At 49.9% G+C, this 23,418-nt stretch overlaps 2 protein-coding genes across 2 annotated transcripts; both read left to right on the top strand.

The window, feature by feature from the left end:
• Positions 1 to 4,014: 4,014 nt before the first annotated feature.
• Positions 4,015 to 7,885, top strand: OCSTAMP (osteoclast stimulatory transmembrane protein). The gene is made up of 3 exons (XM_065754493.1): positions 4,015 to 4,040; positions 4,414 to 5,446; positions 6,840 to 7,885. Exons 1-3 carry the CDS (start codon positions 4,015 to 4,017, stop codon positions 7,140 to 7,142), a joined length of 1,362 nt encoding a protein of 453 aa, XP_065610565.1. The 3' UTR covers positions 7,143 to 7,885.
• A 5,887-nt stretch (positions 7,886 to 13,772) lies between these two features.
• LOC136060064 (thyrotropin-releasing hormone receptor-like) lies at positions 13,773 to 18,228 on the top strand. Its single transcript, XM_065754337.1, has 2 exons — positions 13,773 to 14,546; positions 17,836 to 18,228. The coding sequence occupies exons 1-2, from the start codon at positions 13,773 to 13,775 to the stop codon at positions 18,226 to 18,228; spliced, it is 1,167 nt and encodes a 388-aa protein (XP_065610409.1).
• Positions 18,229 to 23,418: the final 5,190 nt, after the last annotated feature.

Below are 23,418 nucleotides of genomic sequence, written 5' to 3'. Positions count from 1 at the left end.
CTTCGTCCTGTTTGCTCTGTAGAGCTGAGCCTCCCTCTCCCATCCTTCACCCCACGGCTTTGGAGTTGTCCCCTGGAGGAGCAGGAGAGCTCTGTGCCAGCCTCCAGAACTCAGGCACTCTGCACTGCTGGTCCTTTGCTAGTGCTAAAATTCACTGAAAGAAACTTTCTTTTTTATGGTAAGTCAACCTGGTTATTCTCGAGGGTTCTGGATATGACCAGAGATATAAAAAGTCCCAGAAGAGGGCATTTCTCGTGCTGTATCAACCTTCTGTAAGTCGTTTCAGAGGAACCTTCTCTAAGAATGTCAAAATTCAGCAGCTGCCACAAAAGCCATTCACATTAGCAGCCCGCCTGTGAATTTTAATTAAACAGGAAATGCCTCACTCGCACATTGAAATTCAGCATCCAGAATATCTCTGCTTCACTCCTTTGATGTTCCCCATCCGATCCGGGATGAACATCCACATGTTCTCTTGAGACACCCGGAGGAAACTCGCTCTGGTTTATTTACAGTAGGAAAGTGTTATGCAGTGTCTTTTATCCCAGAAGCATTAGAGTCGAACTGTTCACACGGAGGTCCTCAGGGCCCTGCAGCAGTGGCAGGGCCGTGCACAGCCTGCTCACACCCAGCTGCCATCACAGAACACAGCATCAGTAAGGCTGGAAAGACCTCTGAGATCATCTAGTCCAGCTGCCCACCTACCACCAGCACTGCACACTGACAGTGCTGCACCCACCCTCCCCTTCCCCCAGGGACGGTGACTCCACCACTCCCTGAGCCAACTCGTCACCGCTCTTTCGGAGAAGAAATTCCAACGCGATGCACGAAGCTCAGGACAGAAAACATCCCATTTCTCCTCCACTTCCCCAGTTTTCCTTAAACAGTCGCCCATCCGCCGACATCCGTGGCCGGTGAGCTCGGAGGCACGCAGCCAGAAGCAGCGGGGCAGTCTGACCGCCAGATGTCACAGTTGCCTCGCAGAGATGCTGGATGCCCAGCCCGTGGGTGAACGCGCGTAGTCCCTCACTTGCATACATCTTCATTTTATTTGTTTGTTCGGTTGGTTTTGTTTTGTTCCCCGTGTCCTGGGAAAGATGGCTCACTGACAAGCTATCAGCGCAGGGTATGTACCATTTTACCCCCATCCATATATTCCAGCGTACAAGGAGTGCTTTGGAGACCTTGGGAGGCTTTCCAAACAGGTTTGGCAGAGCCTACAACCACTCGGTGCAGCATCCCCACAGACTGCAGCTCCCCTCTGCAGCAGACTCAGAGAACACCTTGCTCTGCTCCTTATGGTTGTTAATTATTCGTGTATTTATGTATTTTCTTAATGGTCTGTGATTTCTTTCTTGGTTCTTAATGGTCTACTGCTAATTTCTTCCTGCCCCAGAAAGCTACCTGCTCACCCTGGGTGGGGTCCCCAGTGCTAGAATCAGCTAGCTGTGGATTACAGTGAGAAAGATGATATCACCATCTAAGACATGGCCAGTGCAAGCAATTGCTGTTGGTGCTCCAAACTAAAGCGCTTTCCTTGGTGCTTGCCTGCTGTCTCTTGATAGGACAAAGGGAAATGGTTTCAAACTGCAAGAGTGGAGATTTAGTCTGGATATAAGAAAAAGTTCTTTACAATCAGGGCAGTGAGGCACTGGTACAACGTGTCCAGAGAGGTGGTGGATGCTGTGGAGATATCCAAGGTCAGGCTGGATGGGTTACGGAGCACCTGATGGAGCTGTGGGTGTCCCTGCACTTTGCAGGGGGATGACCATTCAGCCAGATGGTCTTTGAGGGTCCCCTTCAGCTCAAACCATTCTGTGAGTCTTTTGAAGGCTGGAGCCACCCAGAGTACCTCACTCAGCTCGCTGCACAGGTCTTTGTGCTCTGTGAACACCTCAGCTGTGCCTCACAGGAAGGAGCTGAGGGAGCACACAGCAATGGGCTCACGCTCAGCACTGCTCATCCTCCAATGGCTGCACCACCATAGGGACTGGCCACATCCCTGGGGAAGGAGCTCTGTCCCAGCTGAGGCCTGGCCCTTCGCCCTTGCTCGCTGTAGGGAGCATGGGAACTGGCTGGGAGCCCTGTGTTCCCACCAGCAGGAGGGCTGGAGGCAGCAGCATCACTTGGGGACGCCCCAGAGCAGGTTTGGTAGAGCCAGGAAAGGCTGCATGACCTTACTGCACTCTGTGAGAGGAGTAAGACAGGGTTTGTGCACAGTTCTTGTGATGATATCTTGTTTTTTCTGGTTGGAGGAGAGAGAGACACCTTCTCTCCCCCCTTATCTGGAAGCATAGCTTGGAGGAGCCATCATGGGGTTTGGTGGCTGGAGCTTCAGGAATCCTGGCCTGCTGTGGGATTCTTTGCAGTGGATTTGCTGGTCATAAGGAATTGGGAAAGGTACAGGCTTGGCTCTGTCTTCCTGTTCTAGGACCACAAAATGCCCAGGTCCAGTTGAGCATGACCATGGCCCCAGAAGTTGTTCATCACAAGAGAATACTGGTCCCAGCAAAAACCTCGAGTCAGGCTCCTAACTGCAAACCTATTTGAGTTAGATAGAGTGAAGCAGCCAGATGCCACCAAGAAAGGGCTATAGAAGTGAGAGGTGTTGGGCAGTCACCCTTTAAGCAATGTGAGCCTAGCACATGAGCTCATGGTTTCAGCAGGGAGAAGCAGCCTACAAGAAATGATAACAGTGACCAGAGCATTTCCTGGAGCCTTCCAGATCCAGCAGTGCCTTTGGTCCATGACTGATGCCTTCCAGAAGAAAGCTCATCCTGCTGCTGGGATGAGACAGCTGATTTCCCAATTCAAGACAGTGACACCCCATCTCCCATGTGATCCTTGTTCCCCCCGGTCTTTCCGTGTAGTACTGACTCATTCCATATGGTACTGACTCATTTCTCTCAGCAGCGTGTCATCCAAGCCTCTGCACCTTAAGCAAGACCTAAGGGAGTCTGATAGTAGCATTGCTCCTGGGCTCCACATACCAGTTCTGTTCACTCACAACAGGAATCTACAGCATCTTTTGACCCAATTTTCTTTATAAAGCCCATTTTTTGAGTGCTAGCTGCCTGGTGCTGACAGCTCCTGTGTCTTTCTGTGGGTGTCCCAGCAGCTGCCTCCAGCATCCTCAATGGGAGCAACAGGACACTGGAAAACTGGGAGCCTACAGACAGCACTGGGGCACATCTCATCATCCAGGTATGTAACACCCACTTCAGTTCTTTTGTCCTGATAGCTTTGAACTGTCTTTTCCACTGACAACCTCAGGTAAATGGATTAGCTGGGCACAAATCCCACTCTGGGGATACTGCTGCTGCTGCCAGGTTGGGACAGATGGGCTCTCATGGCTGGTCTCATCCTGGGGGGGGACTGAAAGCTGCAATGGGAGAATCCTTCTCCCCAGCAGGTTTTCTACTCTCTGGAGAGTCATTCCTGTGGTGTGAGGGGCCTGAGAAATAGTATTTCTTCCCAAACATTTGTTTCCATTAGGCATTTAAATAGCTCCCTGGGACATTTCATCCTGCCTGCAGTAGCCAAATTCTTAACCTTGGAGATTTCCTCTGGCACTGGAGCATCTGTGTGAAACTGTTTTCTCTGGTCAGTTCTGTACTTGTCACCCATAGGTTTGCTGATTATTTTGGTCTTCTGTTAAGAAGCAGGGAGGCAGAAACTCCTGCTTCAGCTCCTCTGATGCATTAATCACCTTAATTACTGAGCCAACTAACAGTTTCCAGAGCAGATGGGAGTCCTTACTTCCCTTCTCCCTCCTGTAAGAAACCACCAAACCTACTCTTACACACAGCTAAGGAGTTCATCCTACTCTGAATGACATTGTGATTTTTACAGAGTAATATAATGCTTTCCTCTACTGATATTACAAGAGCAGCAGTTGCTTATAGCTGGTATTTGACCTATCATAGAAACATTCAATCATTAAGGTTGGAAAAGACCTCAGATCCCCAAGACCAAACCCAACTGCCCCACCATGTCCATCAGTACCACTACTCCATGGTTCTTGAAGACCTCCAGGAATGGTGACTCCCCCACCTCTGTGGACACCCTGTGCCAGTGCAGCACTGCTTGTTCAGAGAATAAATGTTTCCTGAATTCCAACTTGAGCCTCCCCTCATGCAACTTAGAGCCACCACCTCTTGTCCTGTTGCTGCTACTGGGGAGAGAGGCTGAGCCCCCTCCATCCACAACCTCCTTTCAGGGAGCTGTAGACAGCGATTTCAACAAATGCCTTGAGCTCTCCTGGCCTGCATGGTTTCCAGGAAGACCCCGGTGCCAGCAGCTCAGGCAGCAGAGAGGCAAAGAGCAAGACCAGAGAGGGACGTTACAAATTCCCTTAATTAGTGCATTTCTCTGTTTCCCTTACTAACACATCAGTGATTGTTATTTGCACAGGGTGCATGGCTACACCTCTCATGAAGACTCCCTGTTCCCAAAGGCACGCAGGATCGTGGCAGAGCTATGGTCTGTATACTCCAAACCAGTCCCAGCAGACGGCTGGGAGCTGCGGGCCCTATTTCTGCAGTGCTCCTGCATCACCGTGCTGCTCGGAGGCCTCTTCTACAACTGGCTCCTTGCCTCCCTGGAGTACCCCCGGCACATCTCCGTGGCGATGGCTGTCACCTTCAGCCTCCTCCTCCTCCTCGCCCTGTTCTTGGTGCACCCTGTGCGCTGTGCCTTCAGCATCGCCATGCCGACGTTGGGCACCAAGCAGGGCCGGAAGCTCCTCTTGTCGACCTGCATCATGATAGCGGTGGTTAACATCACCCCCAACATCATCAGCAACATCAAGACACTCCTGCAGGTCATCCTGTGCATCTCCAAGAATTCCTCCGAGAGCCTTTTGAACTCCACTGCTCTGCTGGAGAATGCTTCCCGGAAGCTGGGGGATGAAATCCAAAATTATGCTATCTTGAAGCCCATGGATGGACATTTTCAGTTTTCTCTGATGAAGAACAGCTCCTTGATTAACCAGCAGGTGCACCTCGCTGGTGAGAAAGCCAGGAGGGATTTTTTGGCTGTTGAGGTGCTGGTCAAAGATTGTGTGCGAGCGGGAAACAAACTGGTCGCTGCCTTCTCCGTGCTCTACCTCTGCTTTGAGTCCGCCTGGTACTTGAAGAATTACCTCACCAACCTCCGCTTCGACAACGTTTACATCACCAAGAAGCTGCAGCATTTGGCTGAGGACAGAGGAGCCTCCCACCTGCTGGTGGGCTCACCCCAACACCTCATCCACCCCACGGGCCTCAGGCTGTCCCGTGAGGAGCTGACGCTGTGCCTGGCGCAGGTGCTGCGCTTCTCGGTGGCCCTGCTGCTGGTGCTGCTGCTGGTAGCCTTGGAGCACCTCATCTTTGGCGTGGCAGACACGGTGGTGAGGAGGATGGCTCAGCTCTCCACAGTGCCCGTCACACTCAGCATCAAATACCAAGTGAGTGCTGTTCAGGTCACGGCTTGGCTTCTCCAATGTGCTGCCCTGGGCTGTGCTGCTGCTCGGTGTGCAGGAGGGATGATGGAGCTCCTTGGGGAAAGCCCTGCCTGCTGCCTTTGTGTCGCTCAGTGTCTCCTTTCACAAGGCTCCCCAGTTTCTATCTATTTTAATATCCTTTTAAATCCAGCTGGCAACCAGTCACGAGTGGTGTTCTTGGAGCCAGCTCTGTTTAGTATCTTTACTGCTGATTTGGATGAGGGAATTGAGTGTACCCTCAGTAATGAGGTGCAGATGACACCGAGGTGGGGGGAAGTGTTGATCCACCTGAGGGTGAGAAGGCCCTACAGAGGGACCTGGGCAGGCTGATCACTGGGCTGAGGCCAATGGGATGAAGTTCAATAAGATCAAGTGTCAGGTCTTGCAGTTTGGTCACAACAACCTCGCACATTGCTACAGGCTGGGGTGGGGTGGCTGGAAGGCTGTGTGGAAGAAACGCACCTGATGGTTGATGCATGGCTGAACATGAGCCCAGCAGTGTGCCCAGGTGCCCAAGAAGGCCGATGGCATCCTGGTGTGTATGAGAAATAGTGCAGCCAGCAGCACAGGGAGTGATCGTCCCCTGTGCTCAGCACAGGTTGGGCTGTGAGGGGTCTGAGCACAATGGGGTCTTATGGGGAGCGGCTGAGGGAACTGGAGAAGAGGAGGCTCAGGGAGATATTGCTGTGTACAGCTCCCTGAAAAGGAGTTATATGAAGTGGGGGTCAGCCTCTTCTCCCAGGTAACAGCAATAGAATGAGAAGTGACGGCTTTAAGTTTCAGAAGTGGAGGTTCAGGTTGGAAATTAGGACAAATTTATTCTCAGAAAGAGAGGTGACGCATTGGCACAGGCTGCCCACATCTCTGGAGGTGTTCAAGAACCATGGGGATATGGCACTGAGAGATGTGGACAGTTTTGGTGGTAGGTGGATGGTTTGACTAGATGATCTCAGAGGTCTTTTCCAACCTTAATGTTCCTGTGATTCTACAATTCTAATTCCTGTTTTGCTTTTTAACTTCCCTATTCCACCTTGCCATCTTCCTCCAGCCCCATCCTGTGCACTTCCTAGCTCGGTTAACTGCTTACAGTGAAGTAATAAGGGAATAGAAACAAACCTTACTATTAAAACATGCAGCCCCTGCTGCTCTCTGTACTCTGTTTCACTGTGAATCCTGCAGCAGCAATGACAGTGCCTGGACTGGATCCCACCATGCCAGGAGCTCAGTGCCCACACCACCTGCCTGAAGCATATTTGTGCTTCAATGTCCTCATCTCAATGCATCCAAACAAGCTGCACCAGCGAGCTCATGCCTCCAGGCTCACACCTCATTTAACCTCTTACTGTCTTTATTCCAGGCTGGAATAGACATCTTGAAAATCCCAGTTCCCGTGAGGGACGTTAATAGGAGCTACCACCACTCCCTGACCTTCAGCTCTGCCCGGTGCAGGATCAGCACCCCAACACCCCCCAACCCCTCTGTGCTGCTGGTTGTGGGGCTGCTCTTCTGCATTATCTACGCCACTGTGTTTCTGGAAACCTACGCACGCCGCCTGTGCAGGAAAATTGCTGCGTCCTTCTTTGAGAGCCAGGAGGAGGAGCGGGCACAATACCTCTACAGCAAGCTGTCCCAGCAGCACAGGGAGACACTATGTGGCTGAGAAACAAAGGGCAATTTTGGACATGCAGGGAATGACAACCTTGTGGCAATAACTGGGTGTAAGCTTCTGCAAAAGGATCACGAAATTCACTATCTGGAGTCAGGGAAGTAGTTGGAGACTGGGAACAGTGTTTGCCAAATAAAGGGAGAAAAAGGCCAAAGGTGACATTGTGCACTAATCTGAGAAAAAAAAAAGAGCTACATTTACTTTTTCTTAATTCAGTCTAGAACTTCAGAGGTTAACTCAGGAATGGTGGAAAAAGGAACCCAAGATAGCTCCCATGACTGTGAGGGTGTTGGCAGCATTATGCAAGGCTAACTGTGTGTGGGAGTTGGGTGGAGGAAGTGCTCCTTTACCTCCCCTGTCACTGCTGGAGGAAGTGCACCCTTCATCGATTCATATAATCATTAATGTTGGAAACAAAAGACCTGTAAGTTCATCTCATCCAACCACTTCCTTTCTCCCTGAAGTGATCCCTCCAGGCAGCAAGCAAAAAATAAATAAATAAATAGATAACTAGATAAATAAATAAATGAGATGATTAAAAATCAGTTCTAGAATCACAGAATCATTGAGGTTGGAAAGACCAAGATCGTCCAGTCCAACCATCAGCCCATGCCTGTGACTGCTCCAGACCCCGTCACTCAGTGCCACCTCCACATTTTTCTTGGAGTATTGATTAATTTATTATTGTTGAGTTATTATTTGTCTTTGGAATATGTATTATTTCTGGCATAAATAAAATGTTGTTTTAACCTGCTGAAATAAATTCAAGACCGTATGACCATGAGAAGCACCTCCTGGGCAGGGCAGGGAGTAGGAATCCGTGTGTGAGGACTTGCTGAAATCTCTTCACCAGAGCTCTCCAGAATAACAGATAGAGCAGCTGGAGGACTACAGAAGAGGAGGAGGGCAGCCAAGAGGAGGTCAGCTCAGGCCATTATCCAGGAGGATATGGAAGTGGTAGAGTGAAACCTGACATTGGAGCCAGCGCTCTGCAGGGAGCAGAACGGGGCAGGATGTGGAAGGTTGAGCTTTGCTAAAGCAATAGCTAGTGTTATGTGCTGGGTTGCTTCAAACTCAGAAACGGTGGTATTGTAACTAATATGCAAAAATCCATCACTGAGCATTACTTCTGAAAGAGGCAGATCAGGATCTGGTTAGGGCCGAGAGAGGAGGAGAGGGAGCTAAACCAGTGCCAGCTTAAAAACAAAGCAACTTCACAGCTTCATTTCTTCAAAGCACATCTATTACTCTCTTCTCCCATTAGAGTCTTCGTTAAGGTAATTATTTGGCATAATGCACCTCAAAGAGATTAAATTAGAGTTAAGTGGCAGCTTCAGATGCACAAAGTTCTGTCAGCTTCTGAGAAGCTTGAAACAAAGTAGATCTGGATTATTTTTTGAGCATCTATCTAACAAAACCCCGATGTATTTATCTCCCCAGGTCGCTTATTTCTTTGCTGTTAAGGTGATTAATACAAGCACCTGTTTCTCTCTGCAGCAACTAGGATGCTTTGTCATAGAATTACAGAACTGCTAAGGTTTGGTAAGACCTCTAAGATCACCAAGTTCAACCCCAAGACATTCCACTATGCCCACTGACCACATCCCTCAGTGCCACATCCCCACTGTTTTTGAACACCTCCAGGGACATCACCTCCCTGGGCAGCCTGTGCCATGTCGTGAAGTTTCTGCAGCAACTACTTCTACTCTGTGATGTTCTGTTTGGGGAAAGCAAAAGATTCCCGTTTGCCAATCGAGTAGCCAAAATTACCTGGAGCCAGGGGTTAATGAGCTGTGAGGGGAGCAGGGAAACCCTTCAGCCACAAACCATCCCGGCAGCACAGAGCTTTCCAGTGAACACCCCTAAAACAGCTTTCCTTGGAAAGATTCATGTGTTTGACAAGAGATGCACAGCAATCTTTTAATGCTCTTTATAAGAAACTGTTAAAATTTTGGCTGGTAGCATTTTGGGAATGCAATGGCCTGGATGGTGTTGGGCCTGATCCCCCAGGTTCAGAGGAGTTGGCGCAAAGACCACAGGTCTGGACTAAGGGGACTGAGTCCCACCCACAGGTTCCCACTGCATCCTTCACACTGGCAGTGCCCCAGTCCCAGGGCATTTGAACAGCATGGGAGGAGCTCCTGAGACATCAATTTTCAACCTGAAAATTCCTCTTCGCGAGGACAAACTAACCTCAGTCCAGAGTGGTTCTCTCTTCTCCAGTTTCCTTCAGCTCCCCCTGGATTTTAACTATTAAAGATTGATTCTGGAAAGTTTGCACTTTTAAACACCGAAGTTCAGCATCAAAGAAACCTTGATTAAGGTAATTGCATCAGCTTGAAAGGATAACGATCAGTGTCAGTTACTGCCATTCTGCCTATGCCTCCAGCATTGTAGCTGTCATAAACCTGTGCCCAAAGCAGTGTGCTGCCATTGCCATTTTGCAGATGAATCTTCAGGGACTGAAAAGAGAATGTGTATGGGTTTTTTTTTTTGTATGCATGACACCAGTTTCCATGGTTTCAGCGATGAATGCAGGGAAGAGTTTGGACTTTGGAGGAATGTTGGAGAGTAGGTGAACAGTGAGTTCTGTTGTGGCAATGCTGGGGTTGATTCATTAGGGAGGAAGCAATAAATGTGACGTTACACCATGAAGAGCCATGAAGTGTGATTGTATTGGTGTCAGAAGGGTTTTTATTTAATGTAGGATGGAAAAATTCACAATGATACCCATTATCTATCATCAAGTGCTGCAGGTGGAGGAGAGCCTTAACTACCTTGAGGAAGGGCAGGCATTTTCAACTCGCCTATCACTGGTCGATGCCAATGCCAGCCCAAATCATTGCTGATGCCAGACTAGGACACATTCACCTAAATAAAGGTGTTAATTACACAAGAGAAAGGCCCATGGATTGCTCTTTCCTCCACTAGCCCAGTTGCACCAGGGGGTTGGGAGGGCCTGGGGCATGGGACAGGGTGTGCTTTGAAGTCCCTGGTTACCCCTGAGGTTTTGCGGTGAATTTTGGTGGATTTTTCACCTTGTACAAGTGCAAGTGTAAGTAAAATACATGCTACGATCCTGCTTATGGCTGGCTGTCCAGGAGCTGAATGGCCTTAATATGCTGAGGAGCAAATGTAAACTGTTCAGCAAGGCAGTGTGCTGGGAAAGATTTCACTCAGAGCCATCATTCCACGTTCACCAGAGCGCAGAACCAACCAACCACCTCCCACCAGAAATATTTCCTGATTTTTAATCAAACTCTGTTTTTATTGCTGTTATCCAATCTGAAGCACAGTAATTGAAATGAAGAAGTAATTATTACATTCCCCAAGGTTTAGATAAGGGAATATGAATAATCATAAAGGCGAATGAAAGCTATTCCACAGCATGGTGCTTGGCTTGCCATGCTGCACCGAGCTCAAGTAGTAGGGGCAGAACTGTCCCCAGTGTCATGGAAGCTGCTCGTCACATGGCAGTAGCACTCCAAGCCCTACAGAGAGATGGGGTTCCCAATCTTCTCCTCCTCCTGCACTGTCCGGGGAAAGCCTGGGCCCAGGGACAAGCCCAGTGTTCTGACTCTGCTCCCACTCCCACTCTGCACGGACTGGTCCTCAACTACCAAGACCTTTGTCCAACACCCAGGCAAAGCACCCATCACTTCTGCAGTGACACCAGCAGCTATCTGTGAGTAACAGTCACATGCGTTGTGAACTGGAAACTTTCAGAATCCCGTTCTTTAGGGCAAGATCCTTTAGGGATCAATTTTTTTTTCCCAAGGAGGAATAAAAATGTACTGAAATGAGCTGAAGGTGTGAGACAGCTGCAGAAATTCCTCAAGTGATTCACAGTGCACTGCAGTTTTCCTCATTTTGATTCTTTTGAACTGAAGGTGTTGTGATATTTCACTCTGACTCAGTGCTTCGCATTTCACAACTGTGAATTTCCATATTAGTGCTCCATAACGAGCCTTCAGCCCACAGAAGGAAGGGAGGAAGAAGCAGTGCTGGTCACACCAGAAGAGTGCTCACAGCCAGGATGGCCCAGATGTTGCCCCCACTCTCCGCAAGTCTCTTTGTAGATAATCAGCAGAGGGAATGAAGTCACAGCCAGAGGTGATTCCAATGTGCAAATGGAGAGTGGAAAAAGTATGACATCTGCATATGTTTTCTAGTTGCAGGCTGCTCCAATCTTCAACTCCTCCCAGTTGGGATAGGTGGCGAGATATGCTTCTGTGTCCATGGAACAAGAGAAACCATTCATTTCCCACAGAGATTTTGAAAAAAATTTCTAAGTAGTCAGCAAAAAGTCAAACCTGGAATATGATGAGAGATGCAATGGGAGATGAGAAGGGCAGATAAGCACAGGAATAGGACTGGACCAGGTTTGAAGGCTGAAAGCTGCCTCTTGCATCAATCAAAAACCTGTTGTGTTTGGACAGCAGGGGAAGCATTGTCTGTTATTCTCATATAAATTCTATCCTTGTTATTCTTCATAGAGGCAAAGTAGAGAATAGACAGACTCCTGGAACCTGCTCCCTGCTGCCTGCACCACCCTGTGGGCAATTCCCCATCAGCAGCTCCCTGCTGCAGAAATTGGGATCTTGCAGCAGATGTCTTAGGAAAAGACTGTGTAAACCAGAAAGAAAGTTACTTAAAAGCCAGCAGGCAGCTCTGTGCCAGCAGGTGAGGGGAAGAGCAGCACAGGAGGCCCCACAGTCCTGCAGACGGGAATGGGGGTAAAACTAACTCCACTTTATCATCTAGGGAAACACTGCTGCCATGTGATCACAATGCCACAGAGTTGGGGTCAGCTTTGTACTCAGTAACACTGCTGCAGAGGTTTGGGTTTATGGCCATGAGTTGGGACTGGGGCCATGAGTTGGATGTGGGGTCATAGGTTGGGTCTGGGGCCATGGGTTGGGTTTCAGGTCACAGTTTGGGTTTGAAGATCTCTGCAGTCTAAAATTCCATAATCCAGCCCCAAAGCCTCCCATCTGTGACAGTTCTGTGCTGCATCTTCTCTACTTTCACCAGTGCTGAGTGCTGGTGCAAACTCAGTGCCCCAGCTCTAATAGTACAACTTTTATGGGTTTAAGATATACAGACTGTGAAGCACCAGAGAATGGAGAGGTGTTTTTTCACAAAGATGGCTCAAAGGATCATTTTTTTTTCAGCAGTGTCTATAAAACGTACTAAATCTCAAAGGTCTCTCTGTGTGTAGGACCAAATGAGCCCACAGCAGCCAAAGGAAAAATGTGAGATCCAAACTGAAGAAAGGCCAAGGTGGATGGAAGCCACAGTTGGATCAGGGGGCAACTTCAGAGAGGGGTAATGTGTTGTAGCTCTGCTAAAATGCATAGAGCAACCAGGATGCTGCAGTCAGGGCAGCCATGCTGGGTTCCCAACAGAGGAGAACAGCACCTGCCACCACATCCCCAGCCCAGGACTGATCCAGAGAGCAAAGCTGTGGGGCAGGATGCAGTGAGCCCAAAAGGAAGAAAAGGGAAGGGAAGGAAAGGGGACTTGTCTTCCATAACTTAGCCAAAGCTGAACAAAATGTCACAGAAAGGAGTGAAGAACTACAGTGACAGCATTCTGTAAACCCAACTGGGGGTATATCCAGAGAAAAAGGGGAAATCTTATTTGTCACACCAAAGCAGAGCCTGGGGACAGTCTGCTACATAGGGAGAAGAGTATGGGGCTGGGCAGGCAGTTTTTTATCTGCACTGGGACTGTACTACCCAGGCTTGGAAATGTGCCTTTGAAAAGCCCCAGACTAGAATCTCTCAGCATCAGAAATCATTCACATTTTTGAGACAGATGTCTGTGCCTGGGATTAATTGCATGGCTCTGCTTCTAATTGGAATGTAATCTAATTGAAAAGTGAGCTTTTCTCCTTGCCCTTTCCTCCATTCCACAGGTTAGGTATGATGAGCACTCTATCTTTGCAGTTGCTCTTTCCATCTGAAAATACATTTTCTGAGGGGCTGCGGAGACATCAGGAGCAAGCACGGAGCTGACAGGAGAATCAGGATGCTGCTGCATTAACCTGCCCAGGGTGAAGCACATCTCACAGCCTGGGATAGATACAGACAGCCCGGCCTGGCCAGCAGAGCTCTCAGCACGGGGTGGGTAAGACTTTCCCCAGTGGAGTGACACCACTGTGCTTCCTTGGGATGGAGTGGCTGTGGGACAGCTGAAGGGAGGAGGTTTAAGACCCCCAGGGAAAGTGCTGCTCTGCTCCAGCCCAAGGGAAATGGGAAAGGCATCAGCCTGGTCCCATCCTCCTGAGATGAGAAAGGAAGATGGGACCCCAGCTGGGCTCCTTCCTCCACCTCCCTCCATTCCTTCTCCTCGTCTCCTTGGCTCTGCAGTGCATTAGGACCCAGCAAGTGTAAGTGGGGAGCAGACGCATGAGGAGGTCCGGGCCATTCTGGGGGTCCACAGGGCTGGGAGGGAGGTTGCAGGGGTTGGGGTTTTCAAGATGCTTCCCACCCCTCCTAGCAGTGGCTCAGCAAGATGGGGATGGTGCTTGCAGGAGAAGTGGGTGGAGAAGAAAGGGGAGGGGGAACTGGTTGGGAAGGAGGGGAGCTCACCAGTGCTTTCAGGATCCGTGCAGCACCCATGGAGAACAGTTCAGCCAGCCCAGGACCCTTGCTGGGCAACCAAACACTGGGCAGGATGCCCCGACAGCCCCTGGAGCTCCAGGTGGTCACCATCCTGCTGGTGCTGCTCGTCTGTGGGGTGGGCATCACGGGCAACACCATGGTGGTGCTGGTGGTGCTGCACACCAAGCACATAGTGACCCCCACCAACTGCTACCTGGTGAGCCTGGCTGTGGCCGACCTGCTGGTGCTGCTGGTGGCTGGGCTGCCCAACATCTCCGAAGTGGTGGCTTCCTGGGTGTACGGCTACGCCGGCTGCCTCTGCATCACCTACCTGCAGTACCTGGGCATCAACACCTCTGCCTGGTCCATCACCGCCTTCACAGTGGAGCGCTACATCGCAATCTGCCATGCCATCAGGGCGCAGCTCCTGTGCACCGTGGCCCGCGCCAAGCGCATCATCTCATCACTGTGGCTCTTCACCTCCCTCTATTGCCTCATGTGGTTCTTCTTGGTGGACACATCCCAGGTCACGTTCTCGGATGGGGAACAGGTCAGCTGCGGCTACCGCGTCTCCAGAAGCCTTTACATGCCCATTTACTTCTTGGATTTTGCTGTCTTCTACGTCATCCCACTGGGACTTGCAGCCGTCCTCTACGGCCTCATTGCCCGCGTTCTATTCATGAGCCCCCTGCCTGCCACCCCGCAGCATGCCCTGGGCTCAGCACATCGTGGTGGCTCCCTCCAGCAATCCTGCCGGGGCAGCAAGGGGGCCCCGAGCTCCCGCAAGCAGGTATGGGACATCGGTGGGCTGCAGGCACTGTGCACAGGGGATTGGTGCTTTGGGTGGGGGGAGTGCTCCAATAGCTTGTTGTTTTCCTTGGGGGGGAGTCAGAAGGGTCAGTTTGCTGGAAAATGAGCTCCCTCTGCCTTGACTGAGCTCTGCAGAGCTGCCTGCATCACTGGGAGTGGCTGAAGCACAGGGGTTTGGGTGGATAATTACTACTGACTGCCTGCTGGTTTCTGGGATGTGTCAGTGTCTGGACATAGGATCTTGCATGAAGACTTTCTCATTCATGTTCCAAGTTCTGAGACGTGGTCTGTATAAAAGCTAAGGGCTGAAGCCTGGAAATCGATTGAAGCCTCCAAAATCACCAGTCCTGCTGCCTTTGAGCAAGCAGGACTTCATTTCCAGGCAGCTTGCAGTAGGTTTCAGCCCCTCTTAAGGTCCTCATTTCTCCTTCTTGTTGATTGACTTGCACAGGATCTTACACTGCCCAGGGAAAATGATTCAGGGTCACATAAGGTGGGCAAGCATCTCAGGAGTGCCTATTTCTTTATGAATTTATAGGCTGGATGATGGCATTCCAACCCCTGGAAGTGTCCTGTGCTCTTTTCTCTGGCAGTTTTCTTGAGACCTCCATTACTTCCTGCAGTATTCCAGCAAGTAAAACCTCCCCTGGGGTCACAGGAGCAAAGGTGTCATTGTGTTTAATGATATCATAATCAATATTCTCACTGTATAGGGAGCTATGTAATGATTTGTGGCACTATCAACAGATTACCCAAACAAAAGCTCAGCTGAAGCCTCTGAAGCTGCCATGAGTCAGCTGCTTGTCCAGGAGGAAAAGCTCTGTCACAGCCACACTGTAAATCTGTTTGATCCCCCCTCTCCTGCCTTGCAGACCGAGATAAGGGCTGTTCATACATAACTGTCATAACATTTGGGAGCAATTTGCTTCTGATTCACTGGATTTTGGAAGATTTGGAGAGGTGTTGAACTTACGCCCAGCTCAGAGCACACTTCTAATATCCATGGCCAGTGTCACAGAATCACACAGAACCACGGAGTTGTAGGGCTTGGAAGGAACCTCCAGAGATCATCGAGTCCAACCTCCCTGCCCCAGCAGCTCCCCCGCACAGGTTGCACCCATGGCTGCAGTGGGAGGGAAGAGGCGACGTGCCGGGTGATGACACCTGTCTGTCACACTGTGGAGAAGTGCTGACAGCCCTTGAAAATGTCACCAGGAGCTGAAGAGCCCTGTCCTGAGCATCCAAAGTGAGGACACAGCTCGGAAACGGCTCTAATAGGAAATGATCCAAACCGTGAGGAGGAGGAACTGGAGGCCAGGGCTGGGGGTGGGGTGTCCATCCCCTGTAGGAACAAAGCACGGGCTGAGCTGCAGACATCTCCGTGCTCTGGACCACCAGAGGGATTCCTAACAACCATGCAGTGCGTGTGCAGCATCCTCGGTGAGCACTGAAGGCATTGGAGAGACACAAGGGCTGAAAGGCAGCAGGATGACCTGCTCTGTGCAGTACTACGTTGTGTTCAGACACAGGAAGGAGAGCAAACAACTCACTTCTCAGCCTGAGGATGTGCTCCCTCGGACTTTGTCACTGCAGTGCATAGCTCAGCATACTCTTTGCACTTCTCTCAGGTTTCTGAACGAGCAGAGTGACAGCAGCCAAAAAGTCTGAGCTGTCTCATTCTCAAAAGAAACTCTCCCTGCATGGCACGGGCAAAGGGCAGAGCCTGCCCTTGTCTCCCAAGAGGAGCACTAAACTGCTCAGTGTAGGGGGATTATTGCTCTTAGGATCACTTAACCTGAGGAGCTGCTTGCATTTTGCTGTAGAGTTCATTTTTGTTCAAACCAACTTCATTCAGACTCTCTGGATATAAACCTCAGATACAAATACGACAAACCAACCCATAAGTTGAGGCCAGCTTTCACTGGCACACCTTGTACCAACTCCTATCTTCCCCAAAGGCAGTGAGCACAGTGCAGTCCAAGCAGAAGCCCGAACGCTGATGGTACTGCTGTGAGATCTCCTTCTGGGAAGCATCCTCACATCCCCATGCAGCAAGGCACCACTATTTTGGCCTCAGCTTGACAACAGCTCCTCTCTTGTAGGGAAAGTTTTGTTGCCATCACACACAATTTCTACTCCAAGCATTACAGAAAGGCAACTGTTTGTAACTAAGCTAAAAAAAAAAAAAGCAAAAGAAACCAAAACACTCCAAGAAAAGCAGAAAGACTGAGTGCAATCCAAGGGCTCATTTCCTTATAGAGAGCTGGAGTCATTGCACAACCCCTTTTTGACATTTGAAACACCACTGCCTCAATATGCGTGCGGCATTGGTGTTTACTCATACTTTCCTCCTCGGGGACGCACGTATTCTGTAAGCGTTTGCTGGAAGACGATTGCCACCCACCAAAAATAGCTGTTGGAGTTATTAAGATCACTGGAGTTTCAGTAGGGAAAAAAAAACATTTTCTTCAGCAATCTGAGTCAAGCCAAGGGCAATTACTGCTCAGTTCTGAATTCTCAATTTCTTCTCGTTCCTAATGCATTGATGTAGTGCTTCCCCACTGTTCTGTAAAATAAGTTAACCCATGCTGATGAGCTGAGCAAATCCCATATCAGCAAAGTCAGGAATTTGTATAGGACTCTGGGCAGCCTCATCTACTCTCAGTGCTGTACCAGGAGCCCCTCCCTGGGAGGGCACAGCAAACCAGTATGCCCCAGGCAGGTGAGATTTATCCCTAGCACCCCCCAAACTCTGCACAGCTTCATTTCCTCATTGATTTATCACTATTTTCACACCTTTTTTCCCCACCACAGACATTCCCATGATTATTTCCAACTCATTTCCAGGCTGATGGCTGCTGGTCTTGAAGGACCATAGAATCATGAAGGTTGGAAAGACCACTAAGATCACCAAGTCCAACCTCAACCCACCCCACTATGCTCCCTGACCATGTCTCTCAGTGCCACATCTCCACGTTTCTTGAACACCTTCAGGGGCAGTGACTCCCCCACCCCCCTGGGCAGCTTGTGCCAATGCTTCGAATAGTAGCCCTTGAATGGTAGGTAAAATCTATCAGTTAAAGACTTTCCTTATGCATTGTGAACAAAATGGATTCAGGGAGGAGTAGACAGTCCCATGGCTTGTGAGTCTGTTTGAAAGAGATATGAGTGATATTATGAATTACCTGTCTGCAGTTCTTCCAGGTGGGAAGGCTCTGCTGGAGCTTTAGCATCACCTGACTCCTATTTCCCGTCTCCCCACTCACCAGGTGACCAAGATGCTGGCTGTTGTGGTGGTTCTCTTTGCCCTTCTGTGGCTGCCCTACCGCACGCTGGTGGTGGTGAACTCCTTCGTGGACCCCCCGTACCTCAACATCTGGTTCCTCCTCTTCTGCCGGATGTGCATCTACCTGAACAGTGCCATCAACCCCATCATCTACAGCCTGATGTCACAGAGATTCAGAGCTGCCTTCAGGAAGCTCTGCAGGTGCAGACGGAAGAGCACGGAGGTGCCCGCACCATGCAGCGTCCCGGTGCTCTATAGCAGAGTGAAGGACGGCTCTCAGGGTGGCTGCGAGCACGGCACACACCACAATGACCTGAACAGTCCCCCTGCACCTGAGAGGAGAAGCAGAGCTGCCATGCAGACACCAGGACCCTGACACAACGCAGGCAGCGGGAGCTATGTGGCTGTGTGCACCATGCTGGGAAAGTGCCAACAGAAATTGCTTGGGCATTGCGGCAAGCTTAAGTTAATACCTCTCCAGGGCATTTAACAGAGCAGATTCTTAGAGGCAAATTAATTTGCTTTTCCTCAATGCTAATTTATTCTTGTGTGTTGAAGCGTTAGGCACAGGTCAATGTTCAGTATCTTTGAAGAATCTGTAGTTAAATATAGCAGTGCAACGCCATTCCCTGTTACGTGCAAGTGCAGCTGCTTGTTGAGTCAGGCCAGAGTATGGGAAGGAAATGCAGGAAGAGAAGGGCACTCAAGGAAAATCTGCAGCCAGAGGGTGAGCTTCCCCTACCCAAATGCAGGAGACATCCTCCATGAGCTGCTCCTCTGGGTGCCTGTTGGAGTTAGTAGGACACAAAAAGAGATGAACATGCTCCTCTGCTGGGTTATTTCTCTCCACCAACACCAAAGGGACCATCCTGCCGCTCCAATGGCGACTCGTGCATTACACATGGCTGAAGCTGGGTGTCACAAACCTCACCCTGTGCTGCTGGAAACAATGCTGTGCCATCCAGCCCAAGGACACTTGCCCCAGACTCACAAGAGACTCCCACAAGACTGGGAGTAAAATGTAAGAGATTACACACGAGGCCGATCCGAGGCTCCTGCCAAATAGAACAACAGGCAGCACCAGCAACCCTGGAGTGTCTGCACATGGTTCTCTGAGCAGCCAGCTCAGCCTCAGCATCCACCACTGCTTCATGGCAAACCAGAGTGTTTCATCACACCATTACCTCTGCTTTGGAAAAGGTCTCTGTGACATTCTGAAGCGGACACAGATTTAAGAAACCATTTTATGTCTGTGGAAAATAAGAGCCCTGGGCAAACAGGCCTCACATCATGCTGGGAAGTGCTGAGGGTCTGTTTTGTTTTGGTGTAGGGTGGCTTTGCGTGTGTATTACATTGTGAATGATTAAATCATCTATTTTGGCCCCAAATAACTGTGGGATGAGGAAAGAGAACACTGGTTTTTATTTGGGAAACAGTGTTTACTTGGAACTGTAGGATTCATATCATATTAGTTTGGTTATTTATTTCTGAATATTGGGTCTTCAGGAGTGAAGTTCCTCATTATTCTTAAGGAAGTTCTGCATGGAAATTTCAGAGTTGCTTCATGAAGAGAAGGGAAATCCCTATTGCTGCAGCGCAAGAAGAGCGTAGCACAAGAAATCAGAAGTGAGCAATTTGCTGCTAATGGTCTTTTCCCCTTAGTGCTGTAAATTGCTAGTGGTCTGCAAGCACGGTGGGGGCAGAGAGGAGAAAGCAGGCTGGGGATGTGTGCTCTGTGCAGGGCAGCAGGAAAGCCAGCCTTGCCCTGCAGCCGCATGGGGAGAGAATTAATGCCCGAGCTGCAGAGCCCCTGTGAGCTGTGCCAGGGCACTGCTCTGCACGGGGTGCTGGCAGCCCAGACCTCTGCCAGCACAGCCCAGCACTGAAACATCTCCACAAACTCGTTTCTGTCTCCTGATCACACTTCCAGACTTTGCTGTTCCTCTTAGCAATTTTTCCAACCCCAGAGAGACGGGCACTGCTCCCTTAGTTAAACAGCAGCCCCAGGCCAACAGTTAATTGATGGCTCTGAAATTTTTGTTCAGGGTACTTAAGATCCAAGTAAAACCCACTTCTCTTTTCCCCTTTCTGCCCTTGTCTGCCCATGTACTGCGTGACCCTTTGCTATTTCTTGAGAAGTAATTGGCAGATAAATTCCTCCAGCACCATGAGACCTCTCATAAATGCAGCAGAGCGTTAAACTCTGCAGATGAACAAAGAGCTCCCGATCCTTTTCCCAGCACATCCACTGACATGTTGGGAGAGTTTGAGAGTGTTTTAGGGGGAACGGCATTTTGTGTTTTAGATGAACAGAGTTCAGCTTGCCAAGGAGAAGCTGCTGGAGGGGATAGGTGGCTGAACACTGCTGGGAAATAAATCCACAGCAGTAAGGAATGACAAGAAATATCTCTGATGCTAGAGGCTCCAGCTGATGGCTCCCAGTGGGCTTTGATGGACGGAAGCTGGAGCCCCACCCCAGCCCTCCTCACACGGCTGAAGGCCAGGAGGAGATGCTCTTGCTCCCTGCACAGACAGCGGAGCACGGCTGTGCCATCTCCAGGCTGGACAGGTCACTCTCAAAGGACAGCGGGGCTCAGATTGCACCTTCCCTCCCACCTCCCACCAGCGCTGCCCTTCGGTGACAGATTCAGTGCCCCTGTCCCTGCTCTCACATGTCAGGCTCCTCTCTCCTCTCCCTCAGCTGGGAGCAGTGCAGTGGATGTTACCCCAAAAGTGGCAGCCCCTGAGGTAAGGCCCCAAGCACTATTCCCTCCACACTGGGGAGGGGGCATGCTTGTCCTCCTGTTACTAATATTTTTGAAGCAATACATCATCGCTCCAGCAGGAGACCCACCTCCCTGCTGCCTCCACACATGGCCAAAGACCTGTTCCATTCATCAGCCTGAGATTTATGAGGTGCAAAGGGCTCTGGTTACCCTGCTGCCCCCTCCCTCCTCCTCATGGCTGGGTGAATGAGATGCTGCTGGCTCCTCTGGTATCAGAAAGCAAAGAAAGCCCAGGGGAAAGCAAAGCCGTCATTCCACCAAACTCATCTCCTTAAGTCCTTACCAGAGCAAAGTTCTTTCATCATGAGGCCCCTTGCAACTCACAGAAGCAGGAGGGAGCCCCTATTGCTCAGCCTGCATCTTGCCAGCCCCTCTGCGCAGTCCAGCTTTGCTCATGTGAGACACTCCAGAAATAGAAAAGGGATTGAAGGTTTCAGCTATTCTGCATTCCTCTGGCCCTGGTGGCTCTGCCTGGCACTGGACCCTGTTCTCCCATCCTCCCCCTAAATCTCTCTTCCCCTCTCTACCGCTTCCCTGTCGCCCATGGCTGGCTTTCCCATTTGCTACAAAATCTGGGGGCTAATGTGGATGCAATGGGCCATGACTTCAGCAATGCCTAGGATCAAGAGTTTTTGCACCAGCAGGGCAGATTGCTGACAGGCACTGGCATCCACCCATTTATGTGCTAATGGGGCTGATGCTGCACAGGGCCCCAGGGCCCTCCTGTGACTGCCTCCTCTCTGTGCACCCACGGGTGCAACGCTGCTCCATTCACCCATCTGTGTCCTGACCACATCCACAAGCATTTAAATCAGTGCAGGGGAACTGAAGGCAGCAGGATAGGAAGAATTACCCTCCCCAAGCACCGAAGCATGGCCCTGGGGGATGGCAGGCTCTGCTTGCTGCACAGACACAGCCCAGGTGCTTGGTGCTGACACACAGCTCCCAGAGCACCGCTGTGTTTGGGATGAGGGTTAATAGCAGCACAACATCGCAGTCTGCAACTGGTTCCCTGCACAGTTCAAGAGAAGAAATGAGAGCTGAATAGCTTGGGAGGGAGGATTCAGGGAGGAAAAGGCAGATGGGGCTGTCACCCTCTTGGACAGCAGTGGGACCTAGTAACAGATTGTGGTACTTCATTTGTGGGAAAAACAGGGAAGAAAGCACCTTTAGTGCTGCAGTGTCCAGTTTCAGCACTTTCTGAAGCCAGGAAAGGAGTTGGGAGGACCTGGGGAAACACCGTATGGAAGGGAGACCCCGCAGCTAGCACACAGACTGCAAACCAGGCTCTGTTGGTGACATTGTGTTTTCTCCCCTTGCTGCTGGTCCGGGGGGGGCTCAGCACCACCAGTGCTGTGCACATGTCACAGACAGCAGGGCAGCCCTGTGCTCTCACAGGGCCCAGCTCCTGCCATCACCGACAGCACAAGATACAGTGAGCAGATAACTGTTTATTATTGCACGTAATCCAGCAGAACAACCGACAGGAAACTCCGGACAGCAGTACACGGATTGTAGTACACAGCTTGAAAAATCTGTGATGAAGGTATTTTTTGTGTGAAGAGTGAAACATATCTGCATCTTCGTAAGACCTGAAAAGTATAACACAATATCCTATTCAGTTTTGAAAGCATGCAAATTGAGGTAAATCTGTTATTTTGCATCTAAGAAAACGAAATCCCTAAGGGGCTAGATACCTATGTATACACATCCGTATCTCAGTGCAATACGGATATATTTGTACGTCACATAAAAGCAAATCTACCTACTGTTCTCAGAATGTTAATAGGAGGAAAGCACTGTGTGCACATCACATGCATAAAAAACTGGGGCAAGAGCTGGGGGGTAATCTGAACACTGCTGAAAAAAGACCCTTCTTTGTGCTTAGGGATAAATAAAAGCCCCTCAGGTCTCTCAACGGAAATTGTCATGGTAGCTAATAAAAGCAGCTGACGTACTGAGAAGATGAACAAGGATAAAATGCCAAAGGCAGCAGAGCCTGGGGCTTGCAATACATTTATATTTCAGAAAAGAAAAAAAAATTAAAAAAGAAGCAAATTGCTGCTAAACTATGCTCTGTGGTAGTGTAGATGGTGCTGCACAGCTTTCTCAGGACTGGTACAGCCACGTGGCTTTTAGGAAGGGATCACATTCACTTCTCCCACAGTTAACACCGTGTACTTGCTACTGTGGCAACGTTCCTGAGCTGAATAAGGTTAAAAAATAAACTTGGTTCACAAAGAAAAGTACTGAATTATTCTCACTCTCTTCTATCGTAATTAAGAGTACATCAATTAGGCAGGTTTTGCCCTGGGTCTCCTGTCAGTGTAAACTCCTGCCTGTCTGCCACCTGCCTCTGAAATCCTTTCAGACTGACCTTCGGAGCAGATGGCCATTTGTTTTTTTCCTTGACCATCATTTCCACATTCTTTCCAGTCCCTCAGGTTTCCCCACCCAGTCCTGCGCTGTGAGACCTCAGAACACACAGAGGTGCACAACCGACTATAAATAACGTTTCCGATTAACTTAAAAATAGATACAAAACACGTATTGCTCTTAAAAGAAGGAAGAAACACGTCCAAGCACTCAGCCTCACACTAAACCGTAACTTCATCTGTGCCGACTTTCTAAGCTCGCACTGCTAAGGATCAGAGCAGATCACAGTGGCAACATCTCCTTCCAAAGGTCACTCTCTGTCACAGCTTTGGGAAGAAGTGGTGCAAACTGTCCTGGCCTCTAAGCCTCACACACAAGAACAGCAGCTCTATTGCCCCTCGGTG

Source organism: Cyrtonyx montezumae, unplaced genomic scaffold (assembly GCF_038088225.1).
Source record: "Cyrtonyx montezumae isolate F1298 unplaced genomic scaffold, pur_monq_1.0 scaffold_9, whole genome shotgun sequence".
NCBI classification, from domain to species: Eukaryota; Metazoa; Chordata; class Aves; order Galliformes; family Odontophoridae; genus Cyrtonyx; species Cyrtonyx montezumae.
Note: the sequence above shows the minus strand (reverse complement) of the source record. Positions and strands in the feature narration are given on the sequence as shown.

Coding starts and splice junctions, on each gene's coding strand:
- OCSTAMP (XM_065754493.1), top strand. CDS start 4,015: ATGGTTCTTGAAGACCTCCAGGAATG. Junction 4,041..4,413: donor CTTGAAGACCTCCAGGAATG/GTGACTCCCCCA, acceptor TTATTTGCACAG/GGTGCATGGCTACACCTCTC. Junction 5,447..6,839: donor CACTCAGCATCAAATACCAA/GTGAGTGCTGTT, acceptor TCTTTATTCCAG/GCTGGAATAGACATCTTGAA.
- LOC136060064 (XM_065754337.1), top strand. CDS start 13,773: ATGGAGAACAGTTCAGCCAGCCCAGGACCCTTGCTGGGCAACCAAACA. Junction 14,547..17,835: donor CCCCGAGCTCCCGCAAGCAG/GTATGGGACATC, acceptor CCCACTCACCAG/GTGACCAAGATGCTGGCTGT.